The sequence below is a fragment of the Salmo salar genome, chromosome ssa15, assembly GCF_905237065.1.
Source record: "Salmo salar chromosome ssa15, Ssal_v3.1, whole genome shotgun sequence".
NCBI lineage: Eukaryota > Metazoa > Chordata > Actinopteri > Salmoniformes > Salmonidae > Salmo > Salmo salar.
The window spans coordinates 7,003,274-7,025,946 of record NC_059456.1 but is presented as its reverse complement, the minus strand read 5'-3'; the positions used below and the strand labels follow the sequence as shown (position 1 = coordinate 7,025,946).

The following is a 22,673-nucleotide window of genomic DNA, read 5'->3' as shown; positions in this document are numbered from 1 at the left end:
AACACGTAGAAGAAGAGAGACAGGGTCAGACTAACACGTAGAAGAAGAGAGACAGGGTCAGAATAACACGTAGAAGAAGAGAGACAAGGACAGACTAACACGTAGAAGAAGAGAGACAGGGTCAGAATAACACGTAGAAGAAGAGAGACAGGGTCAGACTAACACGTAGAAGAAGAGGGTCAGACTAACACGTAGAAGAAGAGAGACAGACTAACACGTAGAAGAAGAGAGACAGGGTCAGACTAACACGTAGAAGAAGAGAGACAGGGTCAGAATGACACGTAGAAGAAGAGAGACAGGGTCAGACTAACACGTAGAAGAAGAGAGACAGGGTCAGACTAACACGTAGAAGAAGAGAGACAGGGTCAGAATAACACGTAGAAGAAGAGAGACAGGGTCAGAATAACACATAGAAGAAGAGAGACAGGGTCAGACTAACACGTAGAAGAAGAGAGACAGGGTCAGAATAACACGTAGAAGAAGAGAGACAGGGTCAGACTAACACGTAGAAGAAGAGAGACAGGGTCAGACTAACACGTAGAAGAAGAGAGACAGGGTCAGACTAACACGTAGAAGAAGAGAGACAGGGTCAGAGTAACACGTAAAAAGAAGAGAGACAGGGTCAGACTAACACGTAGAAGAAGAGAGACAGGGTCAGACTAACACGTAGAAGAAGAGAGACAGGGTCAGAATAACACATAGAAGAAGAGAGACAGGGTCAGACTAACACATAGAAGAAGAGAGACAGGGTCAGACTAACACGTAGAAGAAGAGAGACAGGGTCAGACTAACACGTAGAAGAAGAGAGACAGGGTCAGAATAACACGTAGAAGAAGAGAGACAGGGTCAGACTAACACGTAGAAGAAGAGAGACAGGGTCAGAATAACACGTAGAAGAAGAGAGACAGGGTCAGAATAACACATAGAAGAAGGGAGACAGGGTCAGACTAACACGTAGAAGAAGAGAAGAAGAAGAGAGACAGGGTCAGACTAACACGTAGAAGAAGAGAGACAGGGTCAGACTAACACGTAGAAGAAGAGAGACAGGGTCAAAATAACACATAGAAGAAGAGAGACAGGGTCAGACTAACACGTAGTAGAAGAGAGACAGGGTCAGACAAACACGTAGAAGAAGAGAGACAGGGTCAGACTAACACGTAGAAGAAGAGAGACAGACTAACACGTAGAAGAAGAGAGACAGGGTCAGACTAACACATAGAAGAAGAGAGACAGGGTCAGAATAACACATAGAAGAAGAGAGACAGGGTCAGATAAACACGTAGAAGAAGAGAGACAGGGTCAGACTAACACGTAGAAGAAGAGAGACAGGGTCAGACTAACACGTAGAAGAAGAGAGACAGTTTCAGAATAACACGTAGAAGAAGAGAGACAGGGTCAGAATAACACGTAGAAGAAGAGAGACAGGGTCAGACTAACACGTAGAAGAAGAGGGTCAGACTAACACGTAGAAGAAGAGAGACAGACTAACACGTAGAAGAAGAGAGACAGGGTCAGACTAACACGTAGAAGAAGAGAGACAGGGTCAGAATAACACGTAGAAGAAGAGAGACAGGGACAGACTAACACGTAGAAGAAGAGAGACAGGGTCAGAATAACACGTAGAAGAAGAGAGACAGGGTCAGACTAACACGTAGAAGAAGAGGGTCAGACTAACACGTAGAAGAAGAGAGACAGACTAACACGTAGAAGAAGAGAGACAGGGTCAGACTAACACGTAGAAGAAGAGAGACAGGGTCAGAATGACACGTAGAAGAAGAGAGACAGGGTCAGACTAACACGTAGAAGAAGAGAGACAGGGTCAGACTAACACGTAGAAGAAGAGAGACATGGTCAGAATAACACATAGAAGAAGAGAGACAGGGTCAGACTAACACGTAGAAGAAGAGAGACAGGGTCAGAATAACACGTAGAAGAAGAGAGACAGGGTCAGACTAACACGTAGAAGAAGAGAGACAGGGTCAGACTAACACGTAGAAGAAGAGAGACAGGGTCAGACTAACACGTAGAAGAAGAGAGACAGGGTCAGAGTAACACGTAAAAGAAGAGAGACAGGGTCAGACTAACACGTAGAAGAAGAGAGACAGGGTCAGACTAACACGTAGAAGAAGAGAGACAGGGTCAGAATAACACATAGAAGAAGAGAGACAGGGTCAGACTAACACATAGAAGAAGAGAGACAGGGTCAGACTAACACGTAGAAGAAGAGAGACAGGGTCAGACTAACACGTAGAAGAAGAGAGACAGGGTCAGAATAACACGTAGAAGAAGAGAGACAGGGTCAGACTAACACGTAGAAGAAGAGAGACAGGGTCAGAATAACACGTAGAAGAAGAGAGACAGGGTCAGAATAACACATAGAAGAAGGGAGACAGGGTCAGACTAACACGTAGAAGAAGAGAAGAAGAAGAGAGACAGGGTCAGACTAACACGTAGAAGAAGAGAGACAGGGTCAGACTAACACGTAGAAGAAGAGAGACAGGGTCAAAATAACACATAGAAGAAGAGAGACAGGGTCAGACTAACACGTAGAAGAAGAGAGACAGGGTCAGACAAACACGTAGAAGAAGAGAGACAGGGTCAGACTAACACGTAGAAGAAGAGAGACAGGGTCAGACTAACACATAGAAGAAGAGAGACAGACTAACACATAGAAGAAGTGAGACAGGGTCTAGAATAACACGTAGAAGAAGAGAGACAGGGTCAGACTAACACGTAGAAGAAGAGAGACAGGGTCAGAATAACACGTAGAAGAAGAGAGACAGGGTCAGACTAACACGTAGAAGAAGAGAGACAGACTAACACGTAGAAGAAGAGAGACAGGGTCAGACTAACACGTAGAAGAAGAGAGACAGGGTCAGACTAACACGTAGAAGAAGAGAGACAGGGTCAGACTAACACGTAGAAGAAGAGAGACAGGGACAGACTAACACGTAGAAGAAGAGAGACAGGGTCAGAATAACACATAGAAGAAGAGAGACAGGGTCAGACTAACACGTAGAAGAAGAGAGACAGGGTCAGAATAACACGTAGAAGAAGGGAGACAGGGTCAGAATAACACGTAGAAGAAGAGAGACAGGGTCAGAGTAACACGTAAAAGAAGAGAGACAGGGTCAGACTAACACATAGAAGAAGAGAGACAGGGTCAGACTAACACGTAGAAGAAGAGAGACAGACTAACACGTAGAAGAAGAGAGACAGGGTCAGAATAACACGTAGAAGAAGAGAGACAGACTAACACATAGAAGAAGAGAGACAGGGTCAGACTAACACGTAGAAGAAGAGAGACAGACTAACACATAGAAGAAGAGAGACAGGGTCAGACTAACACGTAGAAGAAGAGAGACAGGGTCAGACTAACACGTAGAAGAAGAGGGTCAGACTAACACGTAGAAGAAGAGAGACAGGGTCAGAATGACACGTAGAAGAAGAGAGACAGGGTCAGACTAACACGTAGAAGAAGAGAGACAGGGTCAGACTAACACGTAGAAGAAGAGAGACAGGGTCAGAATAACACGTAGAAGAAGAGAGACAGGGTCAGAATAACACATAGAAGAAGAGAGACAGGGTCAGACTAACACGTAGAAGAAGAGAGACAGGGTCAGAATAACACATAGAAGAAGAGAGACAGACTAACACGTAGAAGAAGAGAGACAGGGTCAGACTAACACATAGAAGAAGAGAGACAGGGTCAGAATAACACATAGAAGAAGAGAGACAGACTAACACGTAGAAGAAGAGAGACAGGGTCAGACTAACACATAGAAGAAGAGAGACAGGGTCAGACTAACACATAGAAGAAGAGAGACAGGGTCAGAATAACACGTAGAAGAAGAGAGACAGGGTCAGAATAACACGTAGAAGAAGAGAGACAGTGTCAGACTAACACGTAGAAGAAGAGAGACAGGGTCAGAATAACACGTAGAAGAAGAGAGACAGGGTCAGAGTAACACGTAGAAGAAGAGAGACAGGGTCAGACTAACACGTAGAAGAAGAGAGACAGGGTCAGAATAACACGTAGAAGAAGAGAGACAGGGTCAGAGTAACACGTAGAAGAAGAGAGACAGGGTCAGAATAACACGTAGAAGAAGAGAGACAGGGTCAGACTAACACGTAGAAGAAGAGAGACAGACTAACACATAGAAGAAGAGAGACAGGGTCAGACTAACACGTAGAAGAAGAGAGACAGATTAACATTTAGAAGAAGAGAGACAGGGTCAGACTAACACGTAGAAGAAGAGAGACAGGGTCAGACTAACACGTAGAAGAAGAGAGACAGGGTCAGACTAACACATAGAAGAAGAGAGACAGTGTCAGACTAACACGTAGAAGAAGAGAGACAGGGTCAGACTAACACGTAGAAGAAGAGAGACAGGGTCAGACTAACACGTAGAAGAAGAGACAGGGTCAGAATAACACGTAGAAGAAGAGAGACAGGGTCAGAATAACACATAGAAGAAGAGAGACAGGGTCAGACTAACACGTAGAAGAAGAGAGACAGGGTCAGACTAACACATAGAAGAAGAGAGACAGGGTCAGAATAACACATAGAAGAAGAGAGACAGACTAACACGTAGAAGAAGAGAGACAGGGTCAGACTAACACATAGAAGAAGAGAGACAGGGTCAGAATAACACGTAGAAGAAGAGAGACAGGGTCAGACTAACACATAGAAGAAGAGAGACAGGGTCAGAATAACACATAGAAGAAGAGAGACAGGGTCAGAATAACACGTAGAAGAAGAGAGACAGACTAACACGTAGAAGAAGAGAGACAGGGTCAGACTAACACATAGAAGAAGAGAGACAGGGTCAGACTAACAGGTAGAAGAAGAGAGACAGGGTCAGACTAACACGTAGAAGAAGAGAGACAGTGTCAGAATAACAGGTAGAAGAAGAGAGACAGGGTCAGAATAACACGTAGAAGAAGAGAGACAGGGTCAGACTAACACGTAGAAGAAGAGAGACAGACTAACACGTAGAAGAAGAGAGACAGGGTCAGACTAACACATAGAAGAAGAGAGACAGGGTCAGAATAACACGTAGAAGAAGAGAGACAGGATCAGACTAACACGTAGAAGAAGAGAGACAGACTAACACATAGAAGAAGAGAGACAGGGTCAGACTAACACGTAGAAGAAGAGAGACAGACTAACACATAGAAGAAGAGAGACAGGGTCAGATAAACACGTAGAAGAAGAGAGACAGGGTCAGACTAACACGTAGAAGAAGAGAGACAGGGTCAGACTAACACGTAGAAGAAGAGAGACAGGGTCAGACTAACACATAGAAGAAGAGAGACAGGGTCAGAATAACACGTAGAAGAAGAGAGACAGGATCAGACTAACACGTAGAAGAAGAGAGACAGACTAACACATAGAAGAAGAGAGACAGGGTCAGACTAACACGTAGAAGAAGAGAGACAGACTAACACATAGAAGAAGAGAGACAGGGTCAGATAAACACGTAGAAGAAGAGAGACAGGGTCAGACTAACACGTAGAAGAAGAGAGACAGGGTCAGACTAACACGTAGAAGAAGAGAGACAGGGTCAGAATAACACGTAGAAGAAGAGAGACAGGGTCAGAATAACACGTAGAAGAAGAGAGACAGGGTCAGACTAACACGTAGAAGAAGAGGGTCAGACTAACACGTAGAAGAAGAGAGACAGACTAACACGTAGAAGAAGAGAGACAGGGTCAGACTAACACGTAGAAGAAGAGAGACAGGGTCAGAATAACACGTAGAAGAAGAGAGACAGGGACAGACTAACACGTAGAAGAAGAGAGACAGGGTCAGAATAACACGTAGAAGAAGAGAGACAGGGTCAGACTAACACGTAGAAGAAGAGGGTCAGACTAACACGTAGAAGAAGAGAGACAGACTAACACGTAGAAGAAGAGAGACAGGGTCAGACTAACACGTAGAAGAAGAGAGACAGGGTCAGAATGACACGTAGAAGAAGAGAGACAGGGTCAGACTAACACGTAGAAGAAGAGAGACAGGGTCAGACTAACACGTAGAAGAAGAGAGACAGGGTCAGAATAACACGTAGAAGAAGAGAGACAGGGTCAGAATAACACATAGAAGAAGAGAGACAGGGTCAGACTAACACGTAGAAGAAGAGAGACAGGGGTCAGACTAACACGTAGAAGAAGAGAGACAGGGTCAGACTAACACGTAGAAGAAGAGAGACAGGGTCAGACTAACACGTAAAAGAAGAGAGACAGGGTCAGACTAACACGTAGAAGAAGAGAGACAGGGTCAGACTAACACGTAGAAGAAGAGAGACAGGGTCAGAATAACACGTAGAAGAAGAGAGACAGGGTCAGACTAACACATAGAAGAAGAGAGACAGGGTCAGACTAACACGTAGAAGAAGAGAGACAGGGTCAGACTAACACGTAGAAGAAGAGAGACAGGGTCAGAATAACACGTAGAAGAAGAGAGACAGGGTCAGACTAACACGTAGAAGAAGAGAGACAGGGTCAGAATAACACGTAGAAGAAGAGAGACAGGGTCAGAATAACACATAGAAGAAGGGAGACAGGGTCAGACTAACACGTAGAAGAAGAGAAGAAGAAGAGAGACAGGGTCAGACTAACACGTAGAAGAAGAGAGACAGGGTCAGACTAACACGTAGAAGAAGAGAGACAGGGTCAAAATAACACATAGAAGAAGAGAGACAGGGTCAGACTAACACGTAGTAGAAGAGAGACAGGGTCAGACAAACACGTAGAAGAAGAGAGACAGGGTCAGACTAACACGTAGAAGAAGAGAGACAGACTAACACGTAGAAGAAGAGAGACAGGGTCAGACTAACACATAGAAGAAGAGAGACAGGGTCAGAATAACACATAGAAGAAGAGAGACAGGGTCAGATAAACACGTAGAAGAAGAGAGACAGGGTCAGACTAACACGTAGAAGAAGAGAGACAGGGTCAGACTAACACGTAGAAGAAGAGAGACAGGGTCAGAATAACACGTAGAAGAAGAGAGACAGGGTCAGAATAACACGTAGAAGAAGAGAGACAGGGTCAGACTAACACGTAGAAGAAGAGGGTCAGACTAACACGTAGAAGAAGAGAGACAGACTAACACGTAGAAGAAGAGAGACAGGGTCAGACTAACACGTAGAAGAAGAGAGACAGGGTCAGAATAACACGTAGAAGAAGAGAGACAGGGACAGACTAACACGTAGAAGAAGAGAGACAGGGTCAGAATAACACGTAGAAGAAGAGAGACAGGGTCAGACTAACACGTAGAAGAAGAGGGTCAGACTAACACGTAGAAGAAGAGAGACAGACTAACACGTAGAAGAAGAGAGACAGGGTCAGACTAACACGTAGAAGAAGAGAGACAGGGTCAGAATGACACGTAGAAGAAGAGAGACAGGGTCAGACTAACACGTAGAAGAAGAGAGACAGGGTCAGACTAACACGTAGAAGAAGAGAGACAGGGTCAGAATAACACGTAGAAGAAGAGAGACATGGTCAGAATAACACATAGAAGAAGAGAGACAGGGTCAGACTAACACGTAGAAGAAGAGAGACAGGGTCAGAATAACACGTAGAAGAAGAGAGACAGGGTCAGACTAACACGTAGAAGAAGAGAGACAGGGTCAGACTAACACGTAGAAGAAGAGAGACAGGGTCAGACTAACACGTAGAAGAAGAGAGACAGGGTCAGAGTAACACGTAAAAAGAAGAGAGACAGGGTCAGACTAACACGTAGAAGAAGAGAGACAGGGTCAGACTAACACGTAGAAGAAGAGAGACAGGGTCAGAATAACACATAGAAGAAGAGAGACAGGGTCAGACTAACACATAGAAGAAGAGAGACAGGGTCAGACTAACACGTAGAAGAAGAGAGACAGGGTCAGACTAACACGTAGAAGAAGAGAGACAGGGTCAGAATAACACGTAGAAGAAGAGAGACAGGGTCAGACTAACACGTAGAAGAAGAGAGACAGGGTCAGAATAACACGTAGAAGAAGAGAGACAGGGTCAGAATAACACATAGAAGAAGGGAGACAGGGTCAGACTAACACGTAGAAGAAGAGAAGAAGAAGAGAGACAGGGTCAGACTAACACGTAGAAGAAGAGAGACAGGGTCAGACTAACACGTAGAAGAAGAGAGACAGGGTCAAAATAACACATAGAAGAAGAGAGACAGGGTCAGACTAACACGTAGAAGAAGAGAGACAGGGTCAGACAAACACGTAGAAGAAGAGAGACAGGGTCAGACTAACACGTAGAAGAAGAGAGACAGGGTCAGACTAACACATAGAAGAAGAGAGACAGACTAACACATAGAAGAAGTGAGACAGGGTCTAGAATAACACGTAGAAGAAGAGAGACAGGGTCAGACTAACACGTAGAAGAAGAGAGACAGGGTCAGAATAACACGTAGAAGAAGAGAGACAGGGTCAGACTAACACGTAGAAGAAGAGAGACAGACTAACACGTAGAAGAAGAGAGACAGGGTCAGACTAACACGTAGAAGAAGAGAGACAGGGTCAGACTAACACGTAGAAGAAGAGAGACAGGGTCAGACTAACACGTAGAAGAAGAGAGACAGGGACAGACTAACACGTAGAAGAAGAGAGACAGGGTCAGAATAACACATAGAAGAAGAGAGACAGGGTCAGACTAACACGTAGAAGAAGAGAGACAGGGTCAGAATAACACGTAGAAGAAGGGAGACAGGGTCAGCATAACACGTAGAAGAAGAGAGACAGGGTCAGAGTAACACGTAAAAGAAGAGAGACAGGGTCAGACTAACACGTAGAAGAAGAGAGACAGGGTCAGACTAACACATAGAAGAAGAGAGACAGGGTCAGACTAACACGTAGAAGAAGAGAGACAGACTAACACGTAGAAGAAGAGAGACAGGGTCAGAATAACACGTAGAAGAAGAGAGACAGACTAACACATAGAAGAAGAGAGACAGGGTCAGACTAACACGTAGAAGAAGAGAGACAGACTAACACATAGAAGAAGAGAGACAGGGTCAGACTAACACGTAGAAGAAGAGAGACAGGGTCAGACTAACACGTAGAAGAAGAGAGACAGACTAACACGTAGAAGAAGAGAGACAGGGTCAGACTAACACGTAGAAGAAGTGAGACAGGGTCAAAATAACACATAGAAGAAGAGAGACAGGGTCAGAATAACACGTAGAAGAAGAGAGACAGGGTAAAACTAACACGTAGAAGAAGAGAGACAGGGTCAGAGTAACACGTAGAAGAAGAGAGACAGGGTCAGAATAACACGTAGAAGAAGAGAGACAGGGTCAGACTAACACGTAGAAGAAGAGAGACAGACTAACACATAGAAGAAGAGAGACAGGGTCAGACTAACACGTAGAAGAAGAGAGACAGGGTCAGACTAACACGTAGAAGAAGAGAGACAGGGTCAGAATAACACGTAGAAGAAGAGAGACAGGGTCAGACTAACACGTAGAAGAAGAGAGACAGGGTCAAAATAACACGTAGAAGAAGAGAGACAGGGTCAGACTAACACGTAGAAGAAGAGAGACAGGGTCAGACTAACACGTAGAAGAAGAGAGACAGGGTCAGACTAACACGTAGAAGAAGAGAGACAGGGTCAGACTAACACGTAGAAGAAGAGAGACAGGGTCAGACTAACACGTAGAAGAAGAGAGACAGGGTCAGAATAACACATAGAAGAAGAGAGACAGACTAACACGTAGAAGAAGAGAGACAGGGTCAGACTAACACATAGAAGAATAGAGACAGGGTCAGAATAACACATAGAAGAAGAGAGACAGACTAACACGTAGAAGAAGAGAGACAGTGTCAGACTAACACATAGAAGAAGAGAGACAGGGTCAGAATAACACGTAGAAGAAGAGAGACAGTGTCAGACTAACACATAGAAGAAGAGAGACAGGGTCAGAATAACACGTAGAAGAAGAGAGACAGGGTCAGAATAACACGTAGAAGAAGAGAGACAGACTAACACGTAGAAGAAGAGAGACAGGGTCAGACTAACACGTAGAAGAAGAGAGACAGGGTCAGAATAAAACGTAGAAGAAGAGAGACAGACTAACACATAGAAGAAGAGAGACAGGGTCAGAATAACACATAGAAGAAGAGAGACAGGGTCAGACTAACAGGTAGAAGAAGAGAGACAGGGTCAGAATAACACGTAGAAGAAGAGAGACAGGGTCAGACTAACAGGTAGAAGAAGAGAGACAGGGTCAGACTAACACGTAGAAGAAGAGAGACAGACTAACACGTAGAAGAAGAGAGACAGGGTCAGACTAACACATAGAAGAAGAGAGACAGGGTCAGAATAACACGTAGAAGAAGAGAGACAGGGTCAGACTAACAGGTAGAAGAAGAGAGACAGGGTTAGACTAACACGTAGAAGAAGAGAGACAGACTAACACGTAGAAGAAGAGAGACAGGGTCAGACTAACACATAGAAGAAGAGAGACAGGGTCAGAATAACACGTAGAAGAAGAGAGACAGGGTCAGACTAACACGTAGAAGAAGAGAGACAGGGTCAGACTAACACGTAGAAGAAGAGAGACAGGGTCAGACTAACACGTAGAAGAAGAGAGACAGGGTCAGAATAACACGTAGAAGAAAAGAGACAGGGTCAGACTAACACATAGAAGAAGAGAGACAGGGTCAGAATAACACATAGAAGAAGAGAGACAGGGTCAGACTAACACGTAGAAGAAGAGAGACAGGGTCAGAATAACACGTAGAAGAAGAGAGACAGGGTCAGACTAACACGTAGAAGAAGAGAGACAGGGTCAGAATAACACGTAGAAGAAGAGAGACAGACTAACACATAGAAGAAGAGAGACAGGGTCAGACTAACACGTAGAAGAAGAGAGACAGGCTCAGACTAACACGTAGAAGAAGAGAGACAGGGTCAGACTAACACGTAGAAGAAGAGAGACAGGGTCAGAATAACACGTAGAAGAAGAGAGACAGTGTCAGACTAACACGTAGAAGAAGAGAGACAGGGTCAGACTAACACATAGAAGAAGAGAGACAGACTAACACATAGAAGAAGTGAGACAGGGTCTAGAATAACACGTAGAAGAAGAGAGACAGGGTCAGACTAACACGTAGAAGAAGAGAGACAGACTAACACGTAGAAGAAGAGAGACAGGGTCAGACTAACACGTAGAAGAAGAGAGACAGGGTCAGACTAACACGTAGAAGAAGAGAGACAGGGTCAGACTAACACGTAGAAGAAGAGAGACAGGGACAGACTAACACGTAGAAGAAGAGAGACAGGGTCAGAATAACACGTAGAAGAAGAGAGACAGGGTCAGACTAACACGTAGAAGAAGAGAGACAGGGTCAGAATAACACGTAGAAGAAGGGAGACAGGGTCAGAATAACACGTAGAAGAAGAGAGACAGGGTCAGAGTAACACGTAAAAGAAGAGAGACAGGGTCAGACTAACACGTAGAAGAAGAGAGACAGGGTCAGACTAACACATAGAAGAAGAGAGACAGGGTCAGACTAACACGTAGAAGAAGAGAGACAGACTAACACGTAGAAGAAGAGAGACAGGGTCAGAATAACACGTAGAAGAAGAGAGACAGACTAACACATAGAAGAAGAGAGACAGGGTCAGACTAACACGTAGAAGAAGAGAGACAGACTAACACATAGAAGAAGAGAGACAGGGTCAGACTAACACGTAGAAGAAGAGAGACAGGGTCAGACTAACACGTAGAAGAAGAGAGACAGACTAACACGTAGAAGAAGAGAGACAGGGTCAGAATAACACGTAGAAGAAGAGAGACAGGGTCAGACTAACACGTAGAAGAAGTGAGACAGGGTCAAAATAACACATAGAAGAAGAGAGACAGGGTCAGAATAACACGTAGAAGAAGAGAGACAGGGTCAGAGTAACACGTAGAAGAAGAGAGACAGGGTCAGAATAACACGTAGAAGAAGAGAGACAGGGTCAGACTAACACGTAGAAGAAGAGAGACAGACTAACACATAGAAGAAGAGAGACAGGGTCAGACTAACACGTAGAAGAAGAGAGACAGGGTCAGACTAACACATAGAAGAAGAGAGACAGGGTCAGACTAACACGTAGAAGAAGAGAGACAGGGTCAGACTAACACGTAGAAGAAGAGAGACAGGGTCAGAATAACACGTAGAAGAAGAGAGACAGGGTCAGACTAACACGTAGAAGAAGAGAGACAGGGTCAAAATAACACGTAGAAGAAGAGAGACAGGGTCAGACTAACACGTAGAAGAAGAGAGACAGGGTCAGACTAACACGTAGAAGAAGAGAGACAGACTAACACGTAGAAGAAGAGAGACAGAATAACACGTAGAAGAAGAGAGACAGGGTCAGACTAACACGTAGAAGAAGAGAGACAGGGTCAGACTAACACGTAGAAGAAGAGAGACAGGGTCAGACTAACACGTAGAAGAAGAGAGACAGGGTCAGACTAACACGTAGAAGAAGAGAGACAGGGTCAGAATAACACATAGAAGAAGAGAGACAGACTAACACGTAGAAGAAGAGAGACAGGGTCAGACTAACACATAGAAGAATAGAGACAGGGTCAGAATAACACATAGAAGAAGAGAGACAGACTAACACGTAGAAGAAGAGAGACAGCGTCAGACTAACACATAGAAGAAGAGAGACAGGGTCAGAATAACACGTAGAAGAAGAGAGACAGGGTCAGACTAACACATAGAAGAAGAGAGACAGGGTCAGAATAACACGTAGAAGAAGAGAGACAGGGTCAGAATAACACGTAGAAGAAGAGAGACAGACTAACACGTAGAAGAAGAGAGACAGGGTCAGACTAACACGTAGAAGAAGAGAGACAGGGTCAGAATAACACGTAGAAGAAGAGAGACAGACTAACACATAGAAGAAGAGAGACAGGGTCAGAATAACACATAGAAGAAGAGAGACAGGGTCAGACTAACAGGTAGAAGAAGAGAGACAGGGTCAGACTAACAGGTAGAAGGAGAGAGACAGGGTCAGACTAACACGTAGAAGAAGAGAGACAGGGTCAGACTAACAGGTAGAAGAAGAGAGACAGGGTCAGACTAACACGTAGAAGAAGAGAGACAGGGTCAGAATAACACGTAGAAGAAGAGAGACAGACTAACACGTAGAAGAAGAGAGACAGGGTCAGACTAACACATAGAAGAAGAGAGACAGGGTCAGAATAACACGTAGAAGAAGAGAGACAGACTAACACGTAGAAGAAGAGAGACAGACTAACACGTAGAAGAAGAGAGACAGGGTCAGACTAACAGGTAGAAGAAGAGAGACAGGGTCAGACTAACACATAGAAGAAGAGAGACAGGGTCAGAATAACACGTAGAAGAAGAGAGACAGGGTCAGACTAACACGTAGAAGAAGAGAGACAGGGTCAGACTAACACATAGAAGAAGAGAGACAGGGTCAGAATAACACGTAGAAGAAGAGAGACAGACTAACACGTAGAAGAAGAGAGACAGGGTCAGACTAACACGTAGAAGAAGAGAGACAGGGTCAGACTAACAGGTAGAAGAAGAGAGACAGGGTCAGACTAACACATAGAAGAAGAGAGACAGGGTCAGAATAACACGTAGAAGAAGAGAGACAGGGTCAGACTAACACGTAGAAGAAGAGAGACAGGGTCAGACTAACACATAGAAGAAGAGAGACAGGGTCAGAATAACACGTAGAAGAAGAGAGACAGACTAACACGTAGAAGAAGAGAGACAGGGTCAGACTAACACATAGAAGAAGAGAGACAGGGTCAGACTAACACGTAGAAGAAGAGAGACAGTGTCAGACTAACACGTAGAAGAAGAGAGACAGGGTCAGAATAACACATAGAAGAAGAGAGACAGGGTCAGACTAACACGTAGAAGAAGAGGGTCAGACTAACACGTAGAAGAAGAGAGACAGACTAACACGTAGAAGAAGAGAGACAGGGTCAGAATAACACGTAGAAGAAGAGAGACAGACTAACACGTAGAAGAAGAGAGACAGGGTCAGAATAACACGTAGAAGAAGAGAGACAGGGTCAGACTAACACGTAGAAGAAGAGAGACAGGGTCAGACTAACACGTAGAAGAAGAGAGACAGGGTCAGAATAACACGTAGAAGAAGAGAGACAGACTAACACGTAGAAGAAGAGAGACAGGGTCAGAATAACACATAGAAGAAGAGAGACAGGGTCAGAATAACACGTAGAAGAAGAGAGACAGGGTCAGACTAACACGTAGAAGAAGAGAGACAGACTAACACGTAGAAGAAGAGAGACAGGGTCAGACTAACACATAGAAGAAGAGAGACAGACTAACACGTAGAAGAAGAGAGACAGGGTCAGACTAACACGTAGAAGAAGAGAGACAGGGTCAGACTAACACGTAGAAGAAGAGAGACAGACTAACACGTAGAAGAAGAGAGACAGGGTCAGACTAACACATAGAAGAAGAGAGACAGACTAACACGTAGAAGAAGAGAGACAGGGTCAGACTAACACATAGAAGAAGAGAGACAGGGTCAGAATAACACGTAGAAGAAGAGAGACAGGGTCAGAATAACATGTAGAAGAAGAGAGACAGGGTCAGACTAACATGTAGAAGAAGAGAGACAGGGTCAGAATAACATGTAGAAGAAGAGAGACAGGGTCAGACTAACATGTAGAAGAAGAGAGACAGGGTCAGAATAACACATAGAAGAAGAGAGACAGGGTCAGACTAACAGGTAGAAGAAGAGAGACAGGGTCAGAATAACACGTAGAAGAAGAGAGACAGGGTCAGACTAACAGGTAGAAGAAGAGAGACAGGGTCAGACTAACACGTAGAAGAAGAGAGACAGACTAACACGTAGAAGAAGAGAGACAGGGTCAGACTAACACATAGAAGAAGAGAGACAGGGTCAGAATAACACGTAGAAGAAGAGAGACAGGGTCAGACTAACAGGTAGAAGAAGAGAGACAGGGTTAGACTAACACGTAGAAGAAGAGAGACAGGGTCAGACTAACACGTAGAAGAAGAGAGACAGGGTCAGACTAACACATAGAAGAAGAGAGACAGGGTCAGAATAACACGTAGAAGAAGAGAGACAGGGTCAGACTAACACGTAGAAGAAGAGAGACAGGGTCAGACTAACACGTAGAAGAAGAGAGACAGGGTCAGACTAACACGTAGAAGAAGAGAGACAGGGTCAGAATAACACGTAGAAGAAGAGAGACAGGGTCAGACTAACACATAGAAGAAGAGAGACAGGGTCAGAATAACACATAGAAGAAGAGAGACAGGGTCAGACTAACACGTAGAAGAAGAGAGACAGGGTCAGAATAACACGTAGAAGAAGAGAGACAGGGTCAGACTAACACGTAGAAGAAGAGAGACAGGGTCAGAATAACACGTAGAAGAAGAGAGACAGACTAACACATAGAAGAAGAGAGACAGGGTCAGACTAACACGTAGAAGAAGAGAGACAGGCTCAGACTAACACGTAGAAGAAGAGAGACAGGGTCAGACTAACACGTAGAAGAAGAGAGACAGGGTCAGAATAACACGTAGAAGAAGAGAGACAGTGTCAGACTAACACGTAGAAGAAGAGAGACAGGGTCAGACTAACACGTAGAAGAAGAGAGACAGGGTCAGACTAACACATAGAAGAAGAGAGACAGACTAACACATAGAAGAAGTGAGACAGGGTCTAGAATAACACGTAGAAGAAGAGAGACAGGGTCAGACTAACACGTAGAAGAAGAGAGACAGACTAACACGTAGAAGAAGAGAGACAGGGTCAGACTAACACGTAGAAGAAGAGAGACAGGGTCAGACTAACACGTAGAAGAAGAGAGACAGGGTCAGACTAACACGTAGAAGAAGAGAGACAGGGACAGACTAACACGTAGAAGAAGAGAGACAGGGTCAGAATAACACGTAGAAGAAGAGAGACAGGGTCAGACTAACACGTAGAAGAAGAGAGACAGGGTCAGAATAACACGTAGAAGAAGGGAGACAGGGTCAGAATAACACGTAGAAGAAGAGAGACAGGGTCAGAGTAACACGTAAAAGAAGAGAGACAGGGTCAGACTAACACGTAGAAGAAGAGAGACAGGGTCAGACTAACACATAGAAGAAGAGAGACAGGGTCAGACTAACACGTAGAAGAAGAGAGACAGACTAACACGTAGAAGAAGAGAGACAGGGTCAGAATAACACGTAGAAGAAGAGAGACAGACTAACACATAGAAGAAGAGAGACAGGGTCAGACTAACATGTAGAAGAAGAGAGACAGACTAACACGTAGAAGAAGAGAGACAGGGTCAGACTAACACGTAGAAGAAGAGAGACAGGGTCAGAATAACACGTAGAAGAAGAGAGACAGGGTCAGACTAACACGTAGAAGAAGAGAGACAGGGTCAGAATAACACGTAGAAGAAGAGAGACAGGGTCAGACTAACACGTAGAAGAAGAGAGACAGACTAACACATAGAAGAAGAGAGACAGGGTCAGACTAACACGTAGAAGAAGAGAGACAGACTAACACATAGAAGAAGAGAGACAGGGTCAGACTAACACGTAGAAGAAGAGAGACAGGGTCAGACTAACACATAGAAGAAGAGAGACAGGGTCAGACTAACACGTAGAAGAAGAGAGACAGGGTCAGACTAACACGTAGAAGAAGAGAGACAGGGTCAGAATAACACGTAGAAGAAGAGAGACAGGGTCAGACTAACACGTAGAAGAAGAGAGACAGGGTCAAAATAACACGTAGAAGAAGAGAGACAGGGTCAGACTAACACGTAGAAGAAGAGAGACAGGGTCAGACTAACACGTAGAAGAAGAGAGACAGACTAACACGTAGAAGAAGAGAGACAGAATAACACGTAGAAGAAGAGAGACAGGGTCAGACTAACACGTAGAAGAAGAGAGACAGGGTCAGACTAACACGTAGAAGAAGAGAGACAGGGTCAGACTAACACGTAGAAGAAGAGAGACAGGGTCAGACTAACACGTAGAAGAAGAGAGACAGGGTCAGAATAACACATAGAAGAAGAGAGACAGACTAACACGTAGAAGAAGAGAGACAGGGTCAGACTAACACATAGAAGAATAGAGACAGGGTCAGAATAACACATAGAAGAAGAGAGACAGACTAACACGTAGAAGAAGAGAGACAGTGTCAGACTAACACATAGAAGAAGAGAGACAGGGTCAGAATAACACGTAGAAGAAGAGAGACAGGGTCAGACTAACACATAGAAGAAGAGAGACAGGGTCAGAATAACACGTAGAAGAAGAGAGACAGGGTCAGAATAACACGTAGAAGAAGAGAGACAGACTAACACGTAGAAGAAGAGAGACAGGGTCAGACTAACACGTAGAAGAAGAGAGACAGGGTCAGAATAACACGTAGAAGAAGAGAGACAGACTAACACATAGAAGAAGAGAGACAGGGTCAGAATAACACATAGAAGAAGAGAGACAGGGTCAGACTAACAGGTAGAAGAAGAGAGACAGGGTCAGACTAACAGGTAGAAGGAGAGAGACAGGGTCAGACTAACACGTAGAAGAAGAGAGACAGGGTCAGACTAACAGGTAGAAGAAGAGAGACAGGGTCAGACTAACACGTAGAAGAAGAGAGACAGGGTCAGAATAACACGTAGAAGAAGAGAGACAGACTAACACGTAGAAGAAGAGAGACAGGGTCAGACTAACACATAGAAGAAGAGAGACAGGGTCAGAATAACACGTAGAAGAAGAGAGACAGACTAACACGTAGAAGAAGAGAGACAGACTAACACGTAGAAGAAGAGAGACAGGGTCAGACTAACAGGTAGAAGAAGAGAGACAGGGTCAGACTAACACATAGAAGAAGAGAGACAGGGTCAGAATAACACGTAGAAGAAGAGAGACAGGGTCAGACTAACACGTAGAAGAAGAGAGACAGGGTCAGACTAACACATAGAAGAAGAGAGACAGGGTCAGAATAACACGTAGAAGAAGAGAGACAGACTAACACGTAGAAGAAGAGAGACAGGGTCAGACTAACACGTAGAAGAAGAGAGACAGGGTCAGACTAACAGGTAGAAGAAGAGAGACAGGGTCAGACTAACACATAGAAGAAGAGAGACAGGGTCAGAATAACACGTAGAAGAAGAGAGACAGGGTCAGACTAACACGTAGAAGAAGAGAGACAGGGTCAGACTAACACATAGAAGAAGAGAGACAGGGTCAGAATAACACGTAGAAGAAGAGAGACAGACTAACACGTAGAAGAAGAGAGACAGGGTCAGACTAACACATAGAAGAAGAGAGACAGGGTCAGACTAACACGTAGAAGAAGAGAGACAGTGTCAGACTAACACGTAGAAGAAGAGAGACAGGGTCAGAATAACACATAGAAGAAGAGAGACAGGGTCAGACTAACACGTAGAAGAAGAGGGTCAGACTAACACGTAGAAGAAGAGAGACAGACTAAAACGTAGAAGAAGAGAGACAGGGTCAGAATAACACGTAGAAGAAGAGAGACAGACTAACACGTAGAAGAAGAGAGACAGGGTCAGAATAACACGTAGAAGAAGAGAGACAGGGTCAGACTAACACGTAGAAGAAGAGAGACAGGGTCAGACTAACACGTAGAAGAAGAGAGACAGGGTCAGAATAACACGTAGAAGAAGAGAGACAGACTAACACGTAGAAGAAGAGAGACAGGGTCAGACTAACACGTAGAAGAAGAGAGACAGGGTCAGACTAACACGTAGAAGAAGAGACAGACTAACACGTAGAAGAAGAGAGACAGGGTCAGACTAACACATAGAAGAAGAGAGACAGACTAACACGTAGAAGAAGAGAGACAGGGTCAGACTAACACATAGAAGAAGAGAGACAGGGTCAGAATAACACGTAGAAGAAGAGAGACAGGGTCAGAATAACATGTAGAAGAAGAGAGACAGGGTCAGACTAACATGTAGAAGAAGAGAGACAGGGTCAGAATAACATGTAGAAGAAGAGAGACAGGGTCAGACTAACATGTAGAAGAAGAGAGACAGGGTCAGACTAACACGTAGAAGAAGAGAGACAGGGTCAGAATAACACGTACAAGAACTGGTTGAATTGTAATAGAATTGACTATGAAACATTTGTTGCTCCTCTTAAAAATAATTTGAAAAATCTACTTCCCCACATCCAGAATATTCCAACGGAACGTTTAGCGAGTTATTTCAAAACCACCAACATGTTGAGTTAACAAGAGACGACATTTGGAAAACACATATGTTTTAGTGTCAGGGTTAGCAAAACAGAGCAGTGTTTGAGACTGTTGTGGTTCCCGCTTAACAACAATTCAAACCATATGAACCAAGCTCTAAACCCAGAGCTCTGCTTTTCAACATGTTGAGAAAAACACTGTTTTACTAACTCTCCTGCAGGTTTACTGTACCTGTGTTCTTCTTCAGAGGCTCTCTCTCATCCAACCGGCTGTTTGTCTGTCTGCCTTTTTTGTCTGTCTGCCTTTTTGTCTGTCTGTCTGTTTATCTGTCTGTCTGTCTGTCTGTCTGTCTGTCTGTCTGTCTGTCTGTCTGTCTGTCTGTCTGTCTGTCTGACTGTTTCTCTGTCTGTCTGTCTGTCTGTCTGTCTGTCTGTCTGTCTGTCTGTCTGTCTGTCTGTCTGTCTGTTTCTCTCGCTGTCTGTCTGTCTGTCTACCTGGCTGTCTGTCTGTGTCTGCCTGTCTGCCTGTCTGTCTGTCTGTCTGTCTGTCTGTCTGTCTGTCTGTCTGTCTGTCTGTCTGTCTGTCTGTCTGTCTGTCTGACTGTTTCTCTCGCTGTCTGTCTGTCTGTCTGTCTGTCTGTCTGTCTGTCTGTCTGTCTGTCTGTCTGTCTGTCTGTCTGTCTGTCTGTCTGTCTGTCTGTCTGTCTGTCTCTCGCTGTCTGTCTGTCTGTCTGTCTACCTGTCTGTCTGTCTGTCTGTCTGTCTGTCTGTCTGTCTGTCTGTCTGTCTGTCTGTCTGTCTGTCTGCCTGCCTGCCTGCCTGCCTGCCTGCCTGCCTGCCTGCCTGTTTGTCTGTCTGTCTGTCTGTCCGTAGCCATCGGCTGACAGCTTCATCTTAACCCTACCTTCCGAAGGGTTGCCAGAATAACTCCCCACGTAGGTAAATAACGGCTGTATTTGATCTATTAAAGCCCCAGCAGACAGCCAGAGGACAGGGTTTTTCCCCCTCCCTGCACTCAGAGTAATGTCTTTATATTTAGGGTTTGAGGTTGAAGTGGCAGTGAGCAACGGCAGCTCTGGACTGTGTCTGTTGGCACACCAAGGAGAAGAATCATGGCCCAATCCCTGAGGTTTAGGGGTACGGGAAGAGGTATGGAGAGGGGAGAGAGGAGAGGAGACAGGGGATAGGATAGGGGAGAGGGATGGAGAGGGGAAAGAGGAGAGGGATGGAGAGGGGAGGGGAGAGAGGAGAGGGATGGAGAGGGGAGGGGAGAGAGGAGAGGGGACAGGGGATAGGGATGGAGAGGGGAGAGACGAGAGGAGAGACGAGGGGGGAGAGAGGAGAGGAGATAGAAGCGAGGATAGGGTAGAGTAGAGGGGATTGGGTAGAGGGATGGAGAAAAAAGAGAGGAGAGAGGATAGGGGAGAGGGGATAGGCGAGAAGGGAGAGGGATGGAGAAGGGAGAGGGATGGAGAAGGGAGAGTGGAGAGTGGAGAGTAGAGGGTAGAGGAGAAGAGATAGAGGGGAGGTGAGAGGGGAGAGGAGGAGAGGGGAGAGGGGAGAGGAGAGATGGAAGAATAGTGGAGCAGGGTGATGTTTTGGCAGAGTGATATACTAGTTTTGGCAGGGGTGATATACTAGCCCTAAGACTTATCTTCTTCTGAAAAAGAGAAAGCTTTCTGGGATTTCTCGCGCCCCTCTTTCTTACTTTCTGGTCATGCAAGACAAAATAGTTTTGCCAACAGATAAATCAATAGATAGATAGACAAGGCCTCCTGTGTGTGTGTGTGTGTGTGTGTGTGTGTGTGTGTGTGTGTGTGTGTGTGTGTGTGTGTGTGTGTGTGTGTGTGTGTGTGTGTGTGTGTGTGTGTTTGTGTGTATCGGTACCTGTGGTAGGACCGATGCCGTGGCTCCCCTCGTTACATAGCAACGCCAGTAGGCTGCTCTTGCCGGCCCCGGTCAGTCCGATACACACCACATCATACTCTGGTCTGGACGGGGCAGGTCCTTTACAGCACAGTGCCCGGAAACACTACAGAGAAACACAGAACATTTCACTAATCATCACAGAGTCTCATATTAGATAATATAATAATAATGGTAGTGTTAACAGTTGTTGGTAGGGGGGCCGGTTTAACAAAACTCTCTTCTTTTCAAGTGTGCGTGTGAGAGCAAGTGTCTCTGTGACCTGTGTGAGTGTGTGTGTGTGTGTGTGTGTGAGTCAGTAGAGACTGGTGGGAGGAGCTATAGGAGGATGGGCTCATTGTATTGGCTGGAATGGAATAAATGGAATGGTATCACACAAATGAAAACCATGGAAACCACGTGCTTGACTTCCATTTATTCCAATCCAATGAGCCCGTCCTCCTATAGCTCCTCCCACCAGCATCCTATAGCTCCTCCCACCAGCCTCCTATAGCTCCAATGAGCCCGTCCTCCTATAGCTCCTCCCACCATCCTCATATAGCTCCTCCCACCAGCCTCCTATAGCTCCTCCCACCAGCATCCTATAGCTCCAATGAGCCCGTCCTCCTATAGCTCCTGCCACCAGCCTCCTATAGCTCCTCCCACCAGCCTCCTATAGCTCCTCCCACCAGCCTCCTATAGCTCCAATGAGCCCGTTCTGTCTGTAAAATATTTCTGCAGCATTGAAAGTCCCCAAGAACACAGTGGCCCCCATAATTCTTAAATGGAAGAAGTTTGGAACCACCAAAACTCTTCCTAGAGCTGGCCGTCTGGCCAAACTGAGCAACCGGGGGAGAAGGGCCTTGGTCAGGGAGCTGACCAAGAACTCGATGGTCACTCTGATAGAGCTCCAGAGTTCCTCTGTGGAGATGGGAGAACCTTCCAGAAGGATAACCATCTCTGCAGCACTCCACCAATCAGGCCTTTATGGTAGAGTGGCCAGACGGAAGTCACACCTCAGTAAAAGGCACAGCTTGGAGTTTTCCAAAAGGCACCTAAAAGACGAGAAATAAGGTTCTCTGGCCTGATGAAACCAAGATTGAACTCTTTGGCCTGAAATGCCAAGCATCACATCTGGAGGAAGCCTGGCACCCTCACTAAGGTGAAGCATGGTGGTGGCAGAATCATTATATTTGTATTTTATTTAACTAGGCAAGTAAGTTAAGAACACATTTTTACTTACGATGAAGGCCTACCCCGGCCAAACCCGGACGACGCTGGGCCAATTTTGCGCTGTCCTATGGGACTCCCAATCACGGCCAGATGTGATACAGTCTGGATTCGAACCAGGGACTGTAGTGATGCCTATTGCAATGAAATGCAGTGCTTTAGACCGCTGCAGTGCCTTAGACCGCCGCAGTGCCTTAGACCGCCGCAGTGCCTTAGACCGCCGCAGTGCCTTAGACCGCTGCAGTGCCTTAGACCGCCGCAGTGCCTTAGACCGCCGCAGTGCCTTAGACCGCCGCAGTGCCTTAGACCGCTGCAGTGCCT

General features: G+C 45.4%; 1 protein-coding gene across 1 annotated transcript in view; it reads right to left on the bottom strand.

Moving 5' to 3' along the window:
- Positions 1-22,673, bottom strand: part of arl15a (ADP-ribosylation factor-like 15a) — a 189,290-nt gene that overhangs the window by 145,744 nt on the left and 20,873 nt on the right. Inside the window, exon 2 of the mRNA XM_045695258.1 lies at positions 21,105-21,249. Coding sequence (XP_045551214.1) covers positions 21,105-21,249 — 145 coding nt within the window. The remainder of the gene's footprint in view (positions 1-21,104; positions 21,250-22,673) is intronic.